Source organism: Vipera ursinii, assembly GCF_947247035.1.
Source record: "Vipera ursinii genome assembly, chromosome: 2".
Classification (NCBI taxonomy): Eukaryota; Metazoa; Chordata; class Lepidosauria; order Squamata; family Viperidae; genus Vipera; species Vipera ursinii.
In genome coordinates this window covers 75,444,376-75,467,254 of record NC_139513.1, presented here as the reverse complement: position 1 = coordinate 75,467,254, position 22,879 = coordinate 75,444,376, and the positions used below count along the sequence as shown (strand labels likewise).

Here is a 22,879-nt window from a genome sequence, read left to right as displayed (position 1 = left end):
CATTTTTTTTAAGATTACAGGTTATTGGAGATTAGATAGATATACAAGACTATGCTTATACAGGTGTCAGTCCCCTGAGAACAAGTCATGCTCCCAGATAAACCTTAGTAGTAGATAATACATGCAAGGCTGAGAGGTTTTACTATCACAGTTAATTCTCAAGTTAACATAGTACTTGGGACCAGAATTTCTGTTGCTAAGCAATGTGCTCATAAAGTGTGATGTCACGTGACTGCATTGCTTAGCGACAGCAATTGCAGAACTGCCCATTGCCATCATTAAGTGAGGATCACGGGTCACTAAGCAAGTTCCAGGCAATTGTAAGCAGGCCAGTAGGCAGATAAAGGGACTGTTCCCAGGCAGAGGAGGGTGTGCAGGTGGATTGTGAATGTTGCACGGCTAGGGATGGCTGCTCTGGATGGGAAAGGAAGGGAGTGACTTCCAGGAACTACTTATGGCCTTCCCTCTTGGCTTCCCCATTGACTTTTCTTCTGGAAGTGAGTATCACTTGCCCAAATCACAAGACTTTGTGGATGCTAGGATGGCCAGAACCTTGAGGACCAGTCATAAGTACACTCATTCAGTGCCATCACAACTTTGAACGATTACTAAAAGAAGTCATTAAACAAGGAGCATTTGTACACTATGCAATAACAGCCATACCTCCAGATTAATTCATGTTTGTTTATTCTGCAAAAGTATTAGGCATAGAGACATGAGCACAAAGTACTACCAAATAAATTAAACATTAACCAAGAAGCAAGATCACTGTCTCCCGGGTACAAGTGATGAGCTGACACAGCACTATCAAAGCAATACAGGTCCAAGTTGCAGCTGTTGTGAAGAAAAATGGATTGTTAAGTCACTTAGATATAGCAGATATAGGAATTTGGATTTAATAAGATATAAGACCAATTTAGGACATAAGAAGGGTTCATGAAATTCACAAATTTGGTGTTCAAGAAAAAAAAGGTTTTATTGTAATGCTTCTTAGTTTCCATCCCCCTGCTGTAAAGTAATGCCATTTAGTTGACATTTAACATTAGATTAAAAAAAAACAGAAATAATATATGCTCATTTGCCTTAAAGCATATACTATTTTTTATCTTTCAATGAATGATTCTAAAATATAAATCTGTAAAAATAGACATTTAATCAAACATTAATTGTAATATTCATAAACTGAACAGCTGAATTAAAAATCTTCTCATGTTCTATTAAGTAATTTTATTTTGGATTCCTTTTGCCTCCCAAGGAAGCATGTATAGGAATGTCTGTTATAGTTTCAGTGATATTTTATTTTATTTCATATTCTTTTCACAGAAACTATGGCTACAATTTTCAAACTCCAAGGGATCTCAGTTCTGGAATCCCTTTATTAAAAATAGAATCTGATTATTTTAGGAATGAAGAAATCTGCCTACATTGCACTTCAGGCTGAATCATTTGATTTCAACAACAACAAAATGCACCACAAACAATATTGTATTCCATGCCACAGGTCTAGAAGGGGAACTTAATTCTTAAATTTCCTTACACATGAAACATTTATGTATGAAAACAGGGAGAGAGTCTGCATTTGAAGAATAATTCTTCCAGAACACCTTAGCAAATCATTTTTCCTAGATTCCCTTCAAGTTAAAAAAAAAACATTTAGCTGTTAAAAAATAATACATTGTCTATTGATAATCTGACCTGAATAGCAGCACTAAATCTAGTAGTGGGAGCACAAATATTCAAAACAGGTTTAACTATTTTATAGCTTTCCTTTTTAAAGTTTAGCTATGTAAAGCAGCACACAACTTCTTGTCTGAATTTCAGTGGTAGATCACTTTGATTTATAGTGCACCAGAGAGCCATTTGAGAGGGAAAAGGCAATAAATTAAGAAAGCTGCCCAGAACTTATTTCATCCCATTTATAATTCTGAACTGGAAGGCATTAGAGTTGCCTTTTTTTAATCAGGGATTTATGAGTAGAATAGAGTCTACTTAAAGATGAGATAAGATAGCAAGATGACAAGAACATACTTGTGCCACTTAAGTAGAAATATTCTTAAAAGCCAGAGGGAGCAAGCACATTCAAGTCCCGGGGTTTAATATTGTGAGAATGTGAAGACTGCCTTTTTTCTTCGATATTTGGAATATCCATCTTGGGAGGCTTGAAATTTGCAGGGTCATCTGACATCCTGGTGGCCTGTATACGCATCAGTTCCATTGGAGATGGCTTCTGAGCACTCTTATATGTCTGAATGGTAAAGCCCCCTAAGGAAATACACAGTTATATGAAATAAATTACAATAAATGTTTCAATACATAACCGTTGCTATTACTAGAATTGCAATAAATTTGGAGAGGGAAATAATGCTAAAAATGTCTGATAACAGCTGTTCCAAAGTTATCAGGAATTTTCCAACTCTTTGAAGATAACTTGCCATAACACTATGGTATTTTCAGACAGACTCCATCCTTTTCACCCTGATCTCATATAATCTCAGCATCCACCAGGACAACCAACCTGCATTTGGAGCCCCACTACTCTCTGCAACCATCCTCAAAAAGGGAAAGTTGGGGACTAAGAGAGAGTTGTCAGCCTGGCAAGATCCAGAATAGACTTCAGGATAAAGCAACACCACTTCCTCAAGATAGAGGATTGAACTGCTACCGTACCTCCAGGGGACATTAGCTATCTTCTGTATCTCTCACTTCCCCAAAATGCTCTCCAAAAGAGCCAAGAAGGACATGGATCTAGCACACACATGGCACAGCTCATTCCACAGATAATCATATCATTTGGACTCCAATCACCTCCTCTGATTTAACCCATGCACAGTCCATGCCAGAGGTAATGATTTTATTAGCAAAATGTTTCTCCAAAATTTTAAAGTGATCCTCAGAAAAATCTTCCTGAATCCCAAAGGCACAGGGCACTTTAAATAGAACTGCAATCAAGAGTAGAGAAGTAAAAAATGAATGACTTGTATCACATCATCATCCTTATTACCATGACTTAAGTTCATACATAAGCTCTTGTCCATTCAAAACTATGGTCTATGAGACTGCTGAGAACATTCTGGGGTGCCTCTGGAATCTATCCAGATTATCAGACACCTGGAGTACGTCATTTTAAGAGCACCCTTTCTAGGAGTTTCAGAAAAATGAGTAATCCCCAGAGTATGATCTGACCAAGCAAAGACTAGCTCTCACATTCTCCAATTTAGGAACCAGATGTCCATGCACAAAAAACAAGATATGGCTGCCTGTGTGTGTCTCAGACCTGAGATTAGTTGGAACAAACACAAAATTGCACCGTGATCACAAATTGCTAAACCCTCTCGTGAGCATAAAGATCCAAAACAGGATACAAAAGTTAAAAGTGATTAAATAAATGCCCAAGGTTAAAACAATAATTAAGACGTATTTAAAACCCCAACCCTAACCCATCAGACCAGGTCAGACTGCTCAAATAGATAAGTTTTTAGATCGCGCCGGAAGGAGCGAAGGTCGGGGGCCATCCGGAGCTCAACCGGCAAGCAGTTCCATAGGTCTGGCGCGCCCACAGAGAACGCTCTCCCCCTGGGGGCCACCAACCGACATTCTTTGATCGGAGGCACCCTGAGGAGGCCCTCTCTGTGGGAGTGCACTGGACGGAGGGAAGTTGACGCCGGCCGCAGGTGTTGCCGTACGTAATCCGGACCCATGCCATGTAGGGCTTTGTAAGTCATTACTAACACCTTGAATCTCACCCGGAGGGCAACCGGCAGCCAATGCAGCTCGTGGAGCAAAGGTGTAGCATGGGAGTATCGGGAAACCCCAGCACAACTTGCGCGGCTGCATTCTGCACCAGTTGGAGCCTCCGAGTGGACTTCAAGGGCAGCCCCATGTAGAGAGCATTACAGTAGTCTAGACGAGAAGTCACGAGCGCATGAGTGACTGTACGCAAGGCATCCCGGTGTAGATAGGGTCGCAACTGGCACACCAGGCGAACCTGGGCAAAGGCCCCCCTAGTCACAGCTCCGATATGCTCTTCTAAAGAGAGCTGTGAATCTAGAAGGACCCCCCAAGTTGCGCGCCCTATCTACGGGGGGTAATAGCTCACCCCCCATGGCCAGAGATGGGATAATTGGAATTTCCCGGGATGTCGGCACGAACAGCCACTCAGTCTTGTCAGGGTTGAGTCGAAGCCTGTTCCTCCCCATCCAGACCCGGACCGCCTCCAGGCAGCGGGACATCACGTCGAGGGCATCACTGGGGTGGTTTGGGGTCAAAATAAAAAGCTAGGTATCATCAGCATATTGATGATACCCAACTCCAAAACCACGAATGATCTCACCCAGCGGCTTCATATAGATGTTGAACAGGAGAGGCGAGAGAACCGATCCCTGAGGAACTCCACAAATGAGAGGTCTCAAGGTCGATCTCTGCCCCCCTGCCAACACCGACTGCGAGCGTCCCAGAAGGTAGGAAGAGAACCACTGGAGAACTGTGCCTCCCACTCCTAACCCCCTGAGACGTCGCAGCAGGATACCATGGTCGATGGTATCAAAAGCCGCTGAGAGGTCTAAAAGGACTAGGACAGAGGAGCAGCCCCTGTCCCGAGCCCGCCAGAGATCATTCACCAGCGCGACCAATGCCGTCTCCATGCTGTACCCGGGCCTGAAACCCGATTGGTACGGGTCTAGATAATCAGCTTCATCCAAGAACAAAGGGAGCTGTTGCGCCACCACGCTCTCAACAACTTTCGCCAGAAAGCGAAGGTTGGAGACCGGACGAAAGTTGTTCAATATTGCTGGGTCCAAGGCAGGCTTCTTGAGGAGGGGTCTCACCACCGCCTCCTTCAAGCCGGCGGGAAAGCTACCCTCACTCAAAGAGGCAGTAATCACTGCCTGGAGCCAGCCTCGTGTCCCATCCCGGGCGGCATAAGTCAGCCAGGAGGGACACGGGTCCAACAAACACGTGGTGGAGCTCAGCTTCCCCATGATCTTGTCCACTTCTTCAGGAGTCACAGGGTCAAACTCTTCCCAGATTACATCGGCAAGGCTGCCCGTATCCTCATCGTCAGACTCTGCCCAGTCAGAGTCCAGACCGGTCCGGATCCGAGCGATTTTGTCCGACAGAAATCGACTAAACTCCTCGGCTCGACCCTGCAAGGGTTCCTCCCTCACCTCCTGATTAAGGAGAGAGCGAGTTACTCTAAACAGGGCGGCCAGGCGATTATCTGCGGACGCGATGAGGGTGGCAAAGTGGTTAGACCTTGCCACCCTCATCGCCGCGAGATAAGTTCTCGTAAACCTTAGTCGTAACCGGTCGGATTCGGATCGGCTGGATCTCCAACAGTTCTCTAGGCCCCGTCTCCGACGCTTCATCTCCCGGAGCTCCATGGAGAACCATGGAGCCCAATGGGATCTGCGCCGGGTCAAGGGCCGCATGGGTACAACTTGGTCGAGTGCCTCTGTGGCTGCCCTTTCCCAGGCTTCCACTAGGGCATCGACCGAGCTGTGAGCAAAGGAGGCAGGTGGGGGCCCAATCGCCGTCTGGAACCGCTCAGGGTCCATCAGGCGCCTAGGACGGAACCATCTTATTGGCTCAGCAACCCGACGGGGAGTGGCAAAACGGAAGACCAACCGCAGGAGATGATGATCAGTCCATGACAGGGGTGTAATAGTTGGGGAACCCCCCCCCGAGATCATCTAACCACCGTTCGGATAAAAAAACCAGATCGAGCGTGTGACCCCCCCCCATGAGTTGGGCCCTGAATAACCTGCATCAGGTCCATGGCCGTCATGGAAGCCATGAACTCCCGAGCTAACTCAGATGATCCCCCCAGGGATGGTAGGTTGAAGTCACCCAAAACTATAAGTTTGGGGAACTCAACCACCAACCCTGAGAGGATATCGAGAAGCTCAGGCAGGGCTGCTGCTACGCGACTAGGCGAAACGTACACCAGCAGCAAGCCCAACTGAGTTCTAGGGCCACATCTCAGGAGGAGGGACTCACACCCGACTATCTGGACTATGGTGGCCTCCCGCGGACATAAGGTCTCCCTCACAACTACTGCCACTCCACCGCCCCTACCCTGAGCCCGAGGCTGGTGCAGCACCCGGAAGCCTGATGGGCAAAGATCAACCAGGGGGACCCCGCCCTCTGGGCCCAACCAGGTCTCCGTAATGCAAGCCAGGTCCACATGCTCCTCCTCAATCAGCTCACGAATGAGAGGTGCCTTATTCATTACGGACCTGGCATTGAAATACACGAGCCTGAGCTCAGGTGGCTGCTCATCCTCGCTCCCGGTACCACGGGCTGAAATCAGAGGGGCGGAGCGCATCACCGCTTGGAGACAGCGGGGACGCACTCCCGGACATTGATATAGCCCTCTGTTCATACACCTGCAGCCATTCCCTACTGCCGTGGGAATAAGCAATCCCACACCCCGCTCCGGGGCCCCGTAGGCCCCCAGCCCAATCCCCACCACGGCGCGATCAATCCCCAACCTGGTCTGAGAAACGGTTGGTGGAACCCCCCTAGTTTCCAACCGAACCTGTAAACCCACCCCCCTCCCTAACCCCACAAAATATTTCGCTAAAAAACACACCAGGGGCCTCTTGTTAAATTTGGAAAGGAGGCTCCTGTCCCTGCCAAGCCATCTCTCGGGGTCCCAATAGTTGGGCCCGTCATCAAGAGGAACGATGGAAAGGAAGGCGGGTCACGCCCAGGAGAGGGGGGCACCCCTGAGCGCCAATAAGGCTGTGCTGGAGTAAGATAAAACCATTAGTCCGGGGGAGTCCAGTCAGGCAGTCCATCAGTCTAAAGTTGAAAAGCTGGAAAGTCAAGAGTGTCCAATTCACCAGCTCCCTGCCACTGAGCTGGGTACCAATCAGATGACTTCCAAAATAGAACAGGCACCTCCCTCTCACGAAGGGCCCGGGTCTGTCATGGGATGGACAAATACCAACTCAGTAAGGCATACCTCCCTAGATCTCTCACCTCTAGGGAGGCAGCAGATGGTAATTGGTTGGTATCGATGATAACACATACGAGCCGCCCTCTCACGGAGGCTCATCCAAGACCTTCTTGCTACAGTAGGGACCATAGAGAGAGAAGAAGAGCAGCAGTTATCAGGCTTAACCTGAGGGTAACCATAGTTAGGTTGGAGAGCACGGTTCATCTCAAGGCGGGAAGAGCAAAGCGGGGAGAGCAGGAGACGCCGGACGGCAGATAGATGGACCCTGATGCAGGGAGCTGAAAACCGGAAGGCAAAAAGCACGTCGCCCAGCCAGCCACACACAGCACCAGAAGTCAGGCAATCCCACGCCAGCCGCAGGTCTCCCCGGTCGAGAACAGGCAAAAGTAACTTCAAACAATCCTCCACAGACAGCGCAGAGGCCAAGAGCCAGCAAAGTGCTCCCCATTCCGCTCGCTGTCGATCACTCCACCGTTCTATCCCAACATCAACCTCCATTACAAAGCATACGGGAGTATCAGAGGCCACTCTGGGCCGCGGCTCTATCGGCCCCGAGGATCCACCATTCGGAGCCCTCCAAGCCGCGGCTCCTCCCAGCTCCACCGGGACCTCCGAGATGAAGACACTGAAGCTTAAATGGAAAATGGAGGGCTGCAACTCCAACAACATGCCGACTCTTCTTCTCTCTCAGTTCAATCAACTCTCCGAGCCACGACACAGAACCCCAGAAGACCGGTAAGGATGCCAAAACTGGAAACACTCCACGGAGCTCAGCCCAGCACGTCCGCCATCTTGGGCATGAGCCAGCAGACTAGACGCCAAAGGCTCACGGAACGCTGTTAAGGATACTCTATCCCTGGAACTACGATGAGCACTATAAAGGATCTTGCCGCTCAGCAAGGTGAGTAGTACATAAGCAAGATACCTTGTTCCCATAGCCCACAGCAACCTGGCATCTGCAGATAACCAGTTCTAACAGGGCCATGTATTCTATCAATCAGCACTACCCCACCTCCCCTTGGAATCCTGAAATGCAGCTCAGTAGGTTTGGGAAATAGCAACACTGCTGCTCTCCCACAATCCTATCTCGGTAATAAGTTCCTGAGATTTGTACATTCCTTTTCGATAACTGAGGATTCCAATTCTATTCTCATCCATTTACAAAAGTTTATCCAACTGTAACATAGAAATTATCATCATCAGCTACCGTAGATCCTAGAAAATAGGAAAATGGAATTCAACATTCAAGACAAGAGTTGATGCTACTCATTATAGGTTTCGTGGATGCAATATCCAAGACCTGTGCTACCATTTGCAAAAAGCTGTATCCTTGTAACATGATGGAAGTTCTGCAATTCCAATTCAAAACTGCTTCGAACTGTATTTTATTTTTAAGGCTTTTAATAAATTTGCTTCCTTCTAGCCTTAATTTTTAATCTAAAGGTGGACTTCTGATCTTAATTTATTTACCTATTTCGTTTAGAAATAGCCCATCTCCCTCACAGAGCCACTTTTTAAGTTCTGAACTTTTGTAAAGTATATTTAATTTGTTCTTTTTATATAAAAATCATGTTTTCTCAAAGTAATACTATACCTGACTCGGTAGCAGATCTCTGAAGAGCTTTAGGTCCAAAAATGCTCCATTTTTCAGATAATACTTTATCGCTATCACCACTGTTGGAATCCATGGGGGCACGATCAGGACCAGTGACAGAAGCATAAGCTCCATGACTAAACCAGCTTCTTCCAATGAAAAAGCAGAAATCAAAACGGGAACAAGATTTGGCGCATCAGATTTCCACAAACATCTCTTTTTAACAGATACCCTCACTCCAAGTAAATTTAAAACAAAACATAAATCTAGAGGGATTTTATACGAAGTGTTTGATAAAATACTCGATTGTAAACACATCTGGAGAATCAAACAGATTCCTAGGTAATCAAGAGATTCAGACAATTTGTGATTTTACTTTCCATTTTAAAAAAATGTACCTGTATGAGCGCTTGGGAGAAGAATGAGGAGTGCTGCTTGGAGTGGACTGGGCAGAAGAGGCCTGCTTATCTTCTTTTACCATCTCTCCACTTTGCATCTTCAAATTCTGTTAGAAAAGCAACAAACATCTGGAAACTTTCTAAATTTAACCTAGATCCCACCAACAATAAAAAATGATTCCACCTTTTTGTCACTACAACTTAATGAAAGCTTTTGGTGGTATGTTTTAAAAAGCTGCATTCAAGATTATATAGGTTCTTATGGAAATCAGTAGACATATTTCAAGAGCATATCATTTTGAAGCCACATTTCTCTATTGCTATTCAACCCAATGCAATGGGCAGCTAAGAAAAAAGACCAGAAGAGGTAGTCCTCGACTTATAACAGTTCATTTAGTGACCATTCAAAGTTACAATGGCACAAAAAAACCCCAAACACGATTTATGACTATTTTTCACAGACCATGGCAGCATCCCCATGGTCACATAATCAAAATTCGGCTGCTTGGCAAGTGGTTCATATTTATGACAGTTGCAGTGTCCCGGAGTCATGTGATCACCTTTTGCAACCTTCTGACAAGCAAAGTCAATGGGGAATCCAGATTCATTTAACAACTGTATTACTAACTTAACAAATGCAATGAATCACTTAACAACTACGGCAGGAAAAGTCGTAAAATCGGGCAAACTCATTTAACAAATGTTTCGATTAGCAACATAAATTTGGGGCTCGATTGTGGTTGTAAGCCGTGGATTACCTGTAATAGAAAGTTGAAACGCCCTTCTTCAGAGAGGCTAGATTGTGATACCATGGTGTTACTTTCACTGCCAATGCATTGATACCGAATCAAGAATTCACACTACTTTTACACTGAGGATGTGTAATTCATCGAGAAGAGACCGTTTTGTTCCCACTCAGAATGTTCCATTTCCCAACAGATCATGCAATTCTAGAGAAGTGGTTTCTAGAAGTAAATTATCTAGGCCAGAAATGTCTTGAGGTGCTCCATTATCATACATTAGCCACTCTTGGTTCAGAGGATTCGTTTCTGGGTATTGCCGAGCCACACCCCTACAGTCATGGTGCAGCCCAGGGGGGAAAAAAGGAATGCTGCAGGGTTCTGAATTCCCCAATTACACATACTTTAAGCACACATCCAAAAAAGTAGAACAACACAAAAAATAATCGCAACGTATCAAAGACGCACAGCAATAGATGTCTCTTCCCTCCATACTTGGTTCTGTAAAGTAATAACTAACCATCAACGAGAGTAATAGACTGGCTAAAGAACAGAAGGGCCCAAACACCTTACATGGAATGACTCAGCCACACGATGGTATTTTGTTTCTTCTGCAGTGAGGCCTTTGTGTGGAGTGTAGCCGACATCTCTTAGCCCTGCCTGCTGCTCAAATCGCTGAATGCTCTCCTGGGTTTGTTCTAGAATGGACAACAATACACATTCACACATTTCTCAAAACTGTGCTGCCTACTACAGTTTTCTAAGAGTGATGTCATAAGCATCCACAATCACTAACTAGCAAAGCAGAGTGTGGCAATGCTTTAAACCACGTATAACTAGGGTTCCACAACATTCTGAACTTGCAAACTTTAGAAAACAGAATGAGGACGTGATGCAGATTGTAACAGCAAGATAATGTAGAACTGAATCAATGGCTTAGGATTCTTTCATACACATGAAAACACACACTTTCCCTCTCCAATTAGTTCTATAATCAGATTGTTTAAGCTTTACTATAGGTGTTTCTAATATGTTCTAATAATTTATTTCATATAAGTTATATAAATAAAAATAAAAATTGGCCAAGAAGGCAGTTACCAAGCAAAGTACAGTACTAAGTTCTAGGAATTCCAGAACTTAATAATGTTACCTCCTTCAGGTTTTTTTAAATATTTCTCAAAAAGACTCCTATTTCTTGTTGCTGTTTTTAGTTAAAGATGTCCCAGTGCCCATATTCTTAGATTATTATCCTCTAACTCTATACCATTTAAACTCGTATCAGCTTCCAAGATTTTAGTCTTTAGCAGGAAACAACAGGATATGAACCTTGCTCCTTAGATATTCAAGCAAACTATTTTACCACTAAGATAAAGAGCTTAAAATATTATAATATTTTAATTTTTCTTAAATAAAGCATTCTCTATGTTAAATCAAACCATACTAGACAATTTTAATTCAATAGGAAAGAAAAGTAAGCTTGGATGAAAGAGATTTGCAGAACTCATTTTTTACACTGTTGTGCTTACTAGACAAATAAGAATTCTAGTCCTGCCTTAGGCAAGAAAACCAGCTGAGTAACTCTGGGCCAATCGTTCCCTTTCAGCCAAGTCACAGCATTATTATTGTGGAGAAATTAGGAGCTAGAAGCATTATGTGCACCGCCTGGAGTTCCACAAAAATAAAGGCAATGTACCACTTAATCACGCAAGCAATCAAATAAATAAAATTCAACAACAGATGTTTCTAAAGCTAAGGCAGACCAAACACAGAAAGGGGTATAAAGCTTTAAATTAAACTGTACTATAGTCTTATGATTCAAGCACTCATTATGACACAGGCTGTTTTCTAATTATCTCCCCATTAACAGAATGTATATTATTGCCAACCTTTGATTTTTCGACCTAATTCTCTATTCGTCAGTATGTTATTTCCCACAAAGATGTAGTAACTACTAGCACACAAGTGTCAAGAAGTTGCTTCTCACGGCCATTTGTTTGAAGACAATATTTGTTGGACAGATGAAATATGTTAGCCCAACTAGTGAATGGTAGATGGCAGCTGAGGATCAATCAAAAAGTGTAATATAGTACTATAGCCACGGTAAATATGTTTTTTAGTTTTTCACTGAAGTCTAACAGGTACCAGAATCAAAGTGATTGTTATGACATTTTATTTATAATTTAAAGATCTGTTACCTCCTAGTATGGTGTGCAATTTTCCCCCCTCTGTACAAATAGAATTATGTCATAGTTTTGACTTGGCTCAGTTGGGAGTGTTGCTATTATACCAGCTTCCCTGCTGCATAGCAACCTCCCTGCCTGAGCTCCTGACTTCATTCCTGGTTAGCAGAGGAAGTTAGCAGAGGATGTTCTTGGGGGGGGGACTTCAATCTGCCTTCCCTGGAAACAAGGTCTACGAAGGTTCAGGAGTTCATGGCTACCATGACAGCCATGGGTTTATCCCAGGTCATTAAGTGCCTAACATCGTATAGCAATGCACAATCCTCAACTGAGGGAGATTTTGGGGTCCCCTTTTTCATGGTCAGATCATGCCTTGATTACCATGAGATTCTTTGGCACCAGTATTCACTGCAGGGAGGCTGAATCCATTACATTGATCCACCCCTGGTGACTGATAGACCCAGTGGGATTTCAGAGGGAGCTGGGTGTTGTTCCTATTGGTCTCCTGCACAGTCCTGCCAAATCTTGTTTACCACTAGGAATAAACGAGCAACTGAGGTTTGGGATATGCCACTTCTCCCCTCTCACAGAGTTCATCACTGCCCATGGTTTACAAAGGAGCTGAGAGAGATGAAACGAGAGATGTCTAGAGTACCTGAAATGGAGACAAACTGAGCAAGGGTTAGAGCCTCTATTAAGGCCTACTTTGTGGCAGTAAGAGTAGTGAAGCAGCAGTACTTCTTAGTCTGCAAATTGCTACCCTACAGCCCCATTTTGAGTGACACAAGCCCTCTGAGGTAAAGGGGGACTGTGGAACCCTTTGCAGGGACATACAGAAGATCCAACAGAGATGGCATTTTACAACACCCATCTGCTAAGAAACTGTATTTGGCAGGCCCTAGAGAGTGGGCCTTTTCTGCTATGGTGCCCGCACTGTGGAATCTTCTCTACACTGACAGAAGACTGGTCTCACCAATTCTGAGCTTTCGAAGGTCCCTTAACACTTGATTATGCCAGAGAGCCTGAGGATCCAGAAGATAGCCCCATCCCTTCATCTGTTATTTCCTCGTTTTGTTCTATTTATTATAGTTTTTATGTTTTATCATTCATGATAAGTGGCTTTATTCACTGTTTAGCTTTGTTGTATACCACTTAGTCAGTTTTGGTGAGATAGGCGGCTATATGTATATATTTAATAAATTCAGAAGAAGATCATAAATAAATGGGACATAAATTACATTGCAAAATTCTCTGTAGAAATTAACTTGCCTACCAAAGAAATGCAAGAGCTCTTACTTGCAATAAGAGAATTCATGATGATGTGAGTGGCTTTGGACTTCACTACTGGTGTCTTGTTCACCTCAGAAGAAGACGGGGGAACTTTGGCAGAGAAATGCATGCTAGTCTCCCCTTCCTCAACCTATACAGAGGAAGGCAGATGCAATTTTGGAAAAAGAAAATTAGGAGAATTTCAGATAAAACTCCTGCTCTCATGGGCAAAAGTTTTGGAATTTGTATTGAACAATAATCTTGAGCTGACATATTTCCACTCTCTTGCCTACAATGTGAAACACTATGCAACATTTGGAAACCACCATTCTTGTAGCCATTTGAAAACACGAATTCACTAAAGAAGCTTGTTTTATTTTTCACTAGAAAAAGTCTAGCTACAGAAATAAGTAAAAAGGCTCTTTCTGCAATAATTCTCTTTCTCATTACTTTTCCTGCTTAGAGTCAAGCACAATTTTCAAACTATTCACTATTTCTAAAAAGTAGGCCATATATTACAATGACAATCACAACTGCTTCCTTAAAAAAAGTTTATAAAAGATACAAAGTTAAAACTGAGTAACATAATTAAAGTTTAGTTAAGCCTAGTATAGCTCATTTATAAATTTCATATCTTCATATAGCTCACACCTGTATTATAAGTATCAATTCTTTTATATTAAAACAGTAATAAAGGCTTTACAGAATGAGTAAACTGGGCTTGCAGATTTTATTTCATTTCCTTCAATTTAACCTAAAATTTGCAAAAGATTCAGTTTATACTTAGTGTAAAAGACATGTGGTCCTCAACTTACATCTATTCGTTTAGTGACCCTTTGAAGTTATGAGTGCTTAAAAAAATCACTTACAACCAGTCATCACGTTTACAACTATTATAGTGTCCCCAGTCATGTGATCGCGACTCAGGCCCTTGGCAACCAGCAGGTATTTATAATGGTTGCAGAATCCTGGGGTTATGTGATCACCATTTGTGATCTTCCCAACCAACTTCCAACAAGTGAAGTCAATGGGGGAAAATACTGTAAATTTGCTTAACAACCTCAACAAAAAGAGGTCATACAAATGGTCATGTGATGACTCACTTCATGACTGCATTGCTTAGCGACAGAAGTTCTCATCCCAACTGTGGCTGGAAGTCAAGGGACTACCTGTATACCTTTTTTCATAGAAAAAATTGAAATACATGCTTTTGTTCAAATTACTCTAAGAATTATACTTACTCTCCATTGTTGCCTCTTTCATTTTATAAGAAACATTTTAGCATGTCTTATCAGTGCAGAACTGTGTCATTTTTAAAAGTTGTTTAGCTCCTCTTCCAAATGCTTTGATATGTTTAAATTTTAGTTGTTGGTTAGGAGATCTCTTTATTAGCTCAACAGACTGCATACCTGGGAAATCCTTTCATATTTGTGATCTGGAATGACTGGTTCTTTCCATAAGATATTGGTGGTCATATTTGAAGGAGGAGGAGTCATTGGTGCTGTATCCTCCAGGGCATCATCATAACTGAATGCCCGACGATTCATTCCAATTGGCTGGGATATCTTCCCTAGAAAGCTTCCAGAGCCATGTTCTATAGCTAAGGACAGAGATTAAGATTTCACAATGATCTGAACTTTTAGTGTTTCACCTTTTCAAAAGCAAAATAGACAATATTAGCCCTTTCATCAAAGGCCTTCTAGGATCAGTACCATAATTTTGAAACATCTTTGATACAACTAACACAGCATTTATAACCAAATAAAGTATAACACATTACATCATGACCTAATACAGGATGGCAATCTTTTTTATTGAGGTCCACACTGCTTAGAAAAGATGAACAAGACTGAAGCAAGAGGTGAATAAGGACACTAATTCTCATTAATTTTCTTATTGGTATAGTTTTCTACCAATATTCCCTCTCGTACCAGTTACTGCTAGAGAAAAGGCAGATTTTTTCCCCCAACAATCTCACCTGATCCCTTGCATAATATCTTCTGATATTTCTGATATCTTTAGTCTAAAGATTCTATGTCGCCCTAAGAATCACAGTTGCCCATCCTTGATTTAAACATCTTCTAGGTTTATTTCACATGTGACATGTAAAAATTTTAGGGCTACAAAAATCCTAGCCAAATGTTTTTAGAAATGTTGTTACTGCTGAATTACCAAAACACAATTTTTAATGTAAAAAACTTATATATACCATTGACATACTAATTGATGTCCTTCAGTATGAAGATATTTAGGACAGGGTATGAACCAGATTTCTTTTTGATAAAGCGCACATGTGCATTGACTATGTGATAAGACTTTCTCCAGGATGAACTTTCCCCAACCGGTTCTTCCAATGGTGCACTGCATCACCACTTAAGCCACCCACTTTGCTGCTAGTCATCCTCTTCTCTTTTCCCCCCACTTTTCCTAGCCTTCTCCAGAGAGCAATCCAAAAGTGGGATAATTTCAGCCTGGTCATTGTGCCTCAAACGACAACTCTGGATTGATTTGTTCAACCACCTCTTTGCCTAGATGTCCACAGTATTCTCAGAAAGCTTTTCCAACACCAAAGTTTAAAAATGAGAATATCATTTTAAAATTCTGATATTAAATATATTCTGCACTATTCTGATATTTGCAGGTATATGTAACACTACTTCTCCATGAGCTTCATTGGTTACCAGTATATTTCTGGGTGCAATTCAAGGTGCTAGTTGGCAACTTTAAAGCCCTACTACATGGCTTGAAACTGGGTTACGTGAGGGATCTCCTTTTTCCAAGAATCTCTAGCAGTCCAACCCAATGTAGCAGAATCGGCATGCTGCAGGTCCTGTCAGCCAAAGTAGTGGCTAGTGGGGATTACAACACATGCTTTTCCCACAGTGATCCCTGCTTTATGAAATATCCTTCCTTTGGAGATAGAATGGCCCTGTAAGCTTTTTGTAAGGCCCTAAATATCTGCTATGTTCCCAAGTCTGGGATGCTGACTGTCCCATTTCCTGGTTGTATTGCTAACTCGGCTGCTATGGCACAATGGGATGGGTATGCAGGAGGGCTGGGAGGAGGGGGTTTAACAAAGTAACTTTAGACATTACTTGCTGGCATCTCCTGCTGACTTTGTCTATGGGAAATTGGCAGGGAAGGTCACAAATGGTAATCACATGACCAAGGACTGGTCACAAGTATCCCTTGTTTAGAACCATCACAACTTCAAACAGTTGCTGAACAAGTGGTCAGTAAGCAAGGACTACCTGTATTAGTAGATCTTGGAGATCCTTTGTATTTTCAGCTATCATAGTAGTGTCATCAGTATAGTACAGGTTTTGGATCTTTCTTCAATTTTAAAACCATGTTCATATTCTTCCAATCCAGTTTCCTTTAATATATGTTCAGCATTAGGTTAAATAAATAAGGGGAGAGACTACAGCCTTGTTTTCTTCCTTAGCAAATGTGGAGCCAGTACATTTCACTATGTTCTGTCCAAAAAGTTGCTTTTTCACTTGTATATAGATTTCATGTAAGGCAATGAGATGTTCTGAGTTTCTTATTTTTCTAAGCACATTCTATAGCTTAATATGATCGAAACAATTGATCTTTCTGTAATCAAGGAAGCACAGGCTGATTTCTTGATATTCTTTGGTTTTCTCAATTATACATCAGCAATAGCGTTTACTAAAGCAAGTCTGAACACATATCATCTTGTTTTGGAGGAATCTAATTGGCATTGGATGATTCCAAGCATTTTTTAACATGTGAAATTATGGCTATTATACAATAGTTTGCATACCCATTTTTGTCTTATTTTTCTGGCATTAGAATATAGATTAGGGTTCCACAATATGGCCAGTATAATCCCCAAGGCTTGATGAGATTGTTGTTGCAATTATTTAAAGTAATATTTATTAAATCATTTTCATATAAGGTTTGGGGTCAATGAACAACATGAAACTTCATGAGTGGATTAATGAGCTGAAGAGCTTGGGGACCCCTGACAGAGATAGATCTTTAGTTCCCAGACAAGAACATCATGTCATTCTCCAGATTTGCTGAGAGTTTGGATATTTAAGTCTTTTCTGTGATTTGACATATTTCTAGTACTTGTGGTTCCTTTAGATAGGGAATATTTTTAAGGTATCTTGGATGTTGACATCTCCGTACATTTGCACTGTGTTTTAGTATATGCCTATCTTTGTTTGATCTTTGAATCAATTACTACCTGTCCATTAATGTCCATTAGCAAACCAATTTGAGGTTGGTATCTTTTTCTGAATTCCAAAATCTTTTGCAAGACTTTGTTTTTCCATGTCTGTTTCAATCTTCAATGTCTTTAAAGATGCTATTGTAATACTGCTCTTGTCTCTTTTAATAGTTCTCTGAAACTCTTTACTAAATTTATTCCTGAGATTTTGGTCTTCTGTTCATAGCAATTTCCACAATTCTGACATTCAGTTTGTTTTCTTCCAAATACAGGGAGGAGAGGCAATATGAAAAGGCTGAAAATTTTACTTATAAATGCATGAGGATTTTGAAATATTTCCTATTAAATATTATGATTAAAGAGGTATAATAGCCTAATGTACTACCCCCAAATTGCTAACTTTTTTATACATATGTACACAGAAGAGAGGCACACTAGCTCTCCAATCAAAACAAACACGCTCAATAGCAATTTAATCAGGATTCAAAAGAACACAAATTAACATCAGAATAACTAACCACACAAACCTATAGATAGCAAATAAAACTTTTTAAAGAGAGACTATAAGAGTACAGTATTTTTCTAGTAACAGAACTACTCATTTTGCATTCTTGCTAATTAATATCTCTACTTAAAAAAGAAAGCTAACAAGCATAACATTTTAGTTCAAAACTGAGGTAAAATATAATTTCTTAAGAGCAGAGCCAGAATTTCAGAGTATTAGAATCATAGAGCTTAAAAAAAAACCTTAGACCAATCAAGTCCAATTTCCTATCCAAAGAGGAATCCAAATTAAACAACGAGCCAGAAGGCTGCTTAGTTTGCTTATTTCTTTTTTAAAATTATATGGCTGCCCCATCCGAAGCAATTCTGAGCAACTCACAAAATATTCAATTATTCTTGAATAAATTCAGGACAAGGGTTTAGCCCTCCATTTCACTAGCCTTTGGTTCTTTTATACATACTCCTAGATGTAAGTAAGCTCTCCTTAAAACAGTATTATAAAATCCTTCGGAAACTTGAATTGGAAATTAAGTGTTTGTTACAATCGCTACTGCGTCCTATTTAAATATATATGAATTCTCTATCAATTAGTTTTACCAGGAACATCTGTTCGTCTCGAAGTCATGACTGTAACTCCAGATGCTTCACTATTTAGAAATCCAGGACAGGACTGCTGTTACCTAATAAAAATATAAGGTATTTTGGTCTGTTAACAATTAGATTAGAATAAAATATCTTGGCTTATCATAAAACCAAGAATATCACAAGAAAGTTCTAATTGTTTAAGAATGCATGCTGCCTAATATTTAATTTGAAGGCAACAATATGAAACATGAGAAAATAATTTATCCAAATATTATCCTAATAAATTTGTTAGGATAAAAAAATAAAGGCCAAAATATCTTACCACAAGTTATGATGACAGAATGATGTCAAAACTGGGCATTCTCTTGCTGAAGCTGAAACTATCAAATCATCCCCAGGAGATTCCATGCAGAAAGACTAACAAAAATTAAGAAGCAAGATTTTTTTTAAAGTTAAAGCAGTAAGAAAAATTTCAAAAGATGTTTATGTTTCCTAGTTATAGGTATGCTTAGAATTGCTTTAACTACTTTAAAGAAATCTAACTGGGTAATTCTCCAATCATGAAATGTCTTCCATCTGTAGATCCTGCAACTTTTGATATTATGCAACTAAAATATCTAGCTCAGACATGTCAAACACAAGGCCCGGGGGCCGGATCTGGCCCGTGAAGTGGTTTCATGTGGCCCACGAAGCCATCCTGGAAACAGTGAGGGAACGGCCCCCACTGCCTTGGCCCTGGCCCAGAGACTCTCCTTCTACCAGAGACCCCCAGATCTGCCCCACTCCTGCCCAGGCCCCCATAGGCACCCTTGATGCGAACGATGTAGAGCTGGCCACGCCCACCCAGTAGGCCACACCCACCCTGGCCATTACCCACCCGGCCCCTTGAGGGCAACCACAATGCTGATGCGGCCCTCAATGAAATTGAGTTTGACACCCCTGATCTAGCTAGTTATATCAAAGAAACCTCAACTAGGTTGGGGAGGGGGGAAAAGGACAGTTGAAAAAACACAAATCTCATATGTTAAAAGTATATTAGTACGGGAAAAATAATATAGCATTATAGCACTCAACACATTATAGCATAATCAGAATCTAGCATACTATATGTAAGACCTGTACCCCTTCCCAGGTTCTACCTAAATTTTCACATAATAGTTTTCACTCAGCCATACCATTAATATTCAGATTTGAAATACGTAAGATTTTAGTAATACTTGTGTTAGTCATTTTGGTTTAATAAGTAGTTTTATAATTGTACTATATATAAATTACATAGATTACATAACTTTATTCATAGTTTTCATAATCCTATTCCTATGTACAATCATGATACATTGTTTTTATATTTGCCCTAGCACCTTCAATTTTAGTTAACATAGTAAGCTAACGAGTAGCACAACAGGATGGTATTTCGTTGATCAATCAGTAAAAGAAAGATTATCAGATACATGAAGCAGCTTTTACGCTTATTTTAAAGTAAAAGATCTCTAATTACAAGTAAGGATATTAAAGTAGAAATCTACTTATTGAATTATCACACAATTAAAACCTAACAAAATATTTACCTCACTAATGAACATAAGCACATAATTCAATGCACAGGTTGCTATTTTAAGAGAGATTTACTAAGAGGGAAACCCAACAGAGACATATTCCCCCCAGGACTGTTCTAAGCTGGTGTGGATACACAGACTAGAATAAAAGTAGTAATATCTGGATATGTAATAATAACCACAATCAGTCATCTATTATTCTACCATCATCACTGTTGATAGAAGTTACAGATTTTACTTTGTGACATGCAAAGGAAATTAATTTGACTGTAAGGTCCCCCATCACCTAAATTTCTGGATTATGTACAAAACATATCCAAACGATAGTCATTTACGGTCTCATTAACAATTTGTCTTACATTCAATTAAAAAATCCTGCATAACCACATAACAAATGCAAATAAGACAAATATAAACAAAATGACCAACAGAAGTTATCCCCAAGCTTCTCTAAAAGGCAGGGCAGTTAACATGTGAGCCGGAGAGCATGAAGCATGTCTATATTCTAATTCAACCTTCCATCTAATGTAAAACAACTTTAAGTACTGTAGTAACTGGAAAGCTTTACAGTTGCAAGCTGTTTATCACTGAGAGTAAATGAAGACAGAAAGGATGTTGAGCTAGTCACTAGGAGTCAAAAACGACCTGAGGACACATAAGCAATCAACCAATCACCACTATCCATATGTAACATCCTGCATTATTAAACTGGAGAATTCACTTCTGTTATTATAATAGCAGCCAAGTTAGATAATTTTAAAAGGGGACTAGCTCAGCAGGTTCACAAGAGGACCCAAGCATCAAAAGTTGCTACAATCCGTGCCTGTTTATTATCCCTTGAACCAAGGAAGCATGCCCTAAAATACTTGCTGGCTCCTGGAAAGCAGCACTGGAAAGGAGCCATAGCTACCCAGGGTTGTGAGCTTCCGAAGCGCATCCCCTCCACTACTGGGCTGAAGTCCATCAATTACAATACTACTATTGCCTAAGCCGTCTTTGGATCGTTCCGGCTCACCAACTTCTCCATGCGTTTGGAACAGGGAAGCAAACAATGGCGTTTTAATATTACCGTGCAGTTTCTCTAAAATTAAAAAAAAAACCACATCTCGGCTTAGTTTAGGTTATTAACCTAAAGAGCCTTGGTGGAGCAGTGGGCTAATGCCTCCTTAACACCAGCTGCCTGCAATTAGTGCAGGTTCGCATCCCACCAGGCTCAAGGTTGACTCAGCCTCCCATCCTTCCGAGGTAGGTAAAACGAGGACCCAGATTGTTGGGGGCAATTAAGCTGACTTTGTAATAATGCCGCTTGGGGTGTGTGTGTGTGAAAGCCCTAATAAGCAGGCATATACATAGAATGAAGGCTACTATGCTAAGCTTGTAAGCCGCCCTGAGTCTTCGGAGAAGGGCGGGATATAAATGGAATTAAAATAAAAAATAAAAAAATAAAAAACCATTACTTAGCAGCCGCCAGAAAAAGGGATAAAGTACTTTCCCGGGTGGGTGGGCAGAGGAGCGGAAGGAAAACGCACACGAGGCTCCGCGTGTTTGTCTCCAGCCCTAAAACGTGCAGCAGCTGCAACAGCTGCAGCAGCTGCAGCAGCAGCAGCAGCAACAGCAGCAGCGAGAAAAGGAGCCCTGAGCCGAAGTGCGCCAACGGGAGACGTGATGTTTACACAGCAGCCACGGCACCTCCTTTCCGTAGATGGCAGGAGGAGCCAGCTAAGTTCGCCGTTTCGAGGTTTCATCATCCACGGCATCTTCGTTTCCCGGCAGGGAGCTTCCAGGGTCACGCAAAGCCTCGGTCCACCCCAACCCGCTTTCCACGCCTTAGCTCCACGCCGCAGCCGCCGCGCCCCCCCCCCCCAGCAAGCTCTCGCCCTTCGCTGGCCGCCAACGGGACCCAGGCGCTGGCACCCCTCGCTCGCCTCCGCCTTTCGAGGACGTACCTGCCTTGGGCTGCCTGCAGCCCCCGCACTGGTTTCTCCCAGTACTAACAGGCCCGCCGGGCCCGCACGTCGCTCGAAAGAAGAGGACACAACAGGCTCCGCGCAAGCAGGAAGCCCGAGCCGCCAAGGCTCGGAGCCGCCATGGCGCCAAATGAAGCCGGGAAGAAGAGTGAGCGGACACATCCGGCCCGCCCACCGCGAATGCGTTGGGCTTATTAAAGTCGCCAGCAGGGGACGCCCTAGCGCAGGGGTAGGCAACCTCGGCTCTTTTATGACTCATGGACTTCAACTCCCAGAATTCCTGAGTCAGCATAGCTGACTCAGGAATTCTGGGAGTTGAAGTCCATGAGTCATAAAAGAGCCGAGGTTGCCTACCCCTGCCCTAGCGCCTCAAAAGAGAGTCTTGCGAGAACTCGGGGGTGGCGAAGCGTCATCGAGTTGAATGGGACTTGTGGGAAATCTGAGCCACTGGGGTGGGGATTAAGGCATCGGGCCAGAAACCAGGAAATTGGGAGTGCTAATCCTGCCTGAGGCACAAAGCCAAAGGGGTAATCTTGGGTCATTCGTGTTTTTTTTCCTCAGTCCTAGGAAGGATACAGTGACCAATTATTTTTGAAAATTTGCCAACAAAAATGCAGGGATTGAGTCGCCGGGAGAGCCGAGCTGACTGGAAGACAGTAGAATAAAAAGGGAGAGGGAAATTATAATAAAACGTGTTTGCTATGAAATAATAGGTAGCGTAACTTGGTTTCCTTTCCTGCCGGAGCTCAAGCTCCTCCCCCACACACACGTAGTTACTCCTTTGTTCTTGGTTTTGTGTAACGGCAGTGAATTTCATAACTTTATACAGCATATTTGGGGCATGTAGTTACCGGTACTCAGCCAAGATAACAAAAGCGCATAGTAAGGTTTGAACACTGAAAGTGGATTAGAAGAGATGGCACATTTGCA

The 22,879-nt window shown here is 42.2% G+C and overlaps 1 protein-coding gene across 4 annotated transcripts; it reads right to left on the bottom strand.

Annotated features, from left to right (window-relative positions):
• Positions 1–518: 518 nt before the first annotated feature.
• KIAA1191 lies at positions 519–22,134 on the bottom strand. 4 transcript variants are annotated; one of them, XM_083357029.1, is made up of 10 exons: positions 21,929–22,134; positions 18,749–18,843; positions 18,439–18,521; positions 14,549–14,739; positions 13,167–13,290; positions 10,264–10,388; positions 8,951–9,057; positions 8,553–8,701; positions 2,029–2,262; positions 525–834 (listed from the first exon to the last, which is right to left on the bottom strand). In XM_083357029.1, the coding sequence occupies exons 3-9, from the start codon at positions 18,464–18,466 to the stop codon at positions 2,054–2,056; spliced, it is 933 nt and encodes a 310-aa protein (XP_083213155.1). In that variant the 5' UTR covers positions 18,467–18,521; positions 18,749–18,843; positions 21,929–22,134; the 3' UTR covers positions 525–834; positions 2,029–2,053. The 4 variants fall into 4 exon arrangements, with proteins under 4 accessions (XP_083213157.1, XP_083213154.1, XP_083213156.1 ...); XM_083357028.1 differs by having other exon boundaries at positions 521–2,262; XM_083357030.1 differs by having other exon boundaries at positions 523–2,262; positions 8,553–8,698.
• Positions 22,135–22,879: the final 745 nt, after the last annotated feature.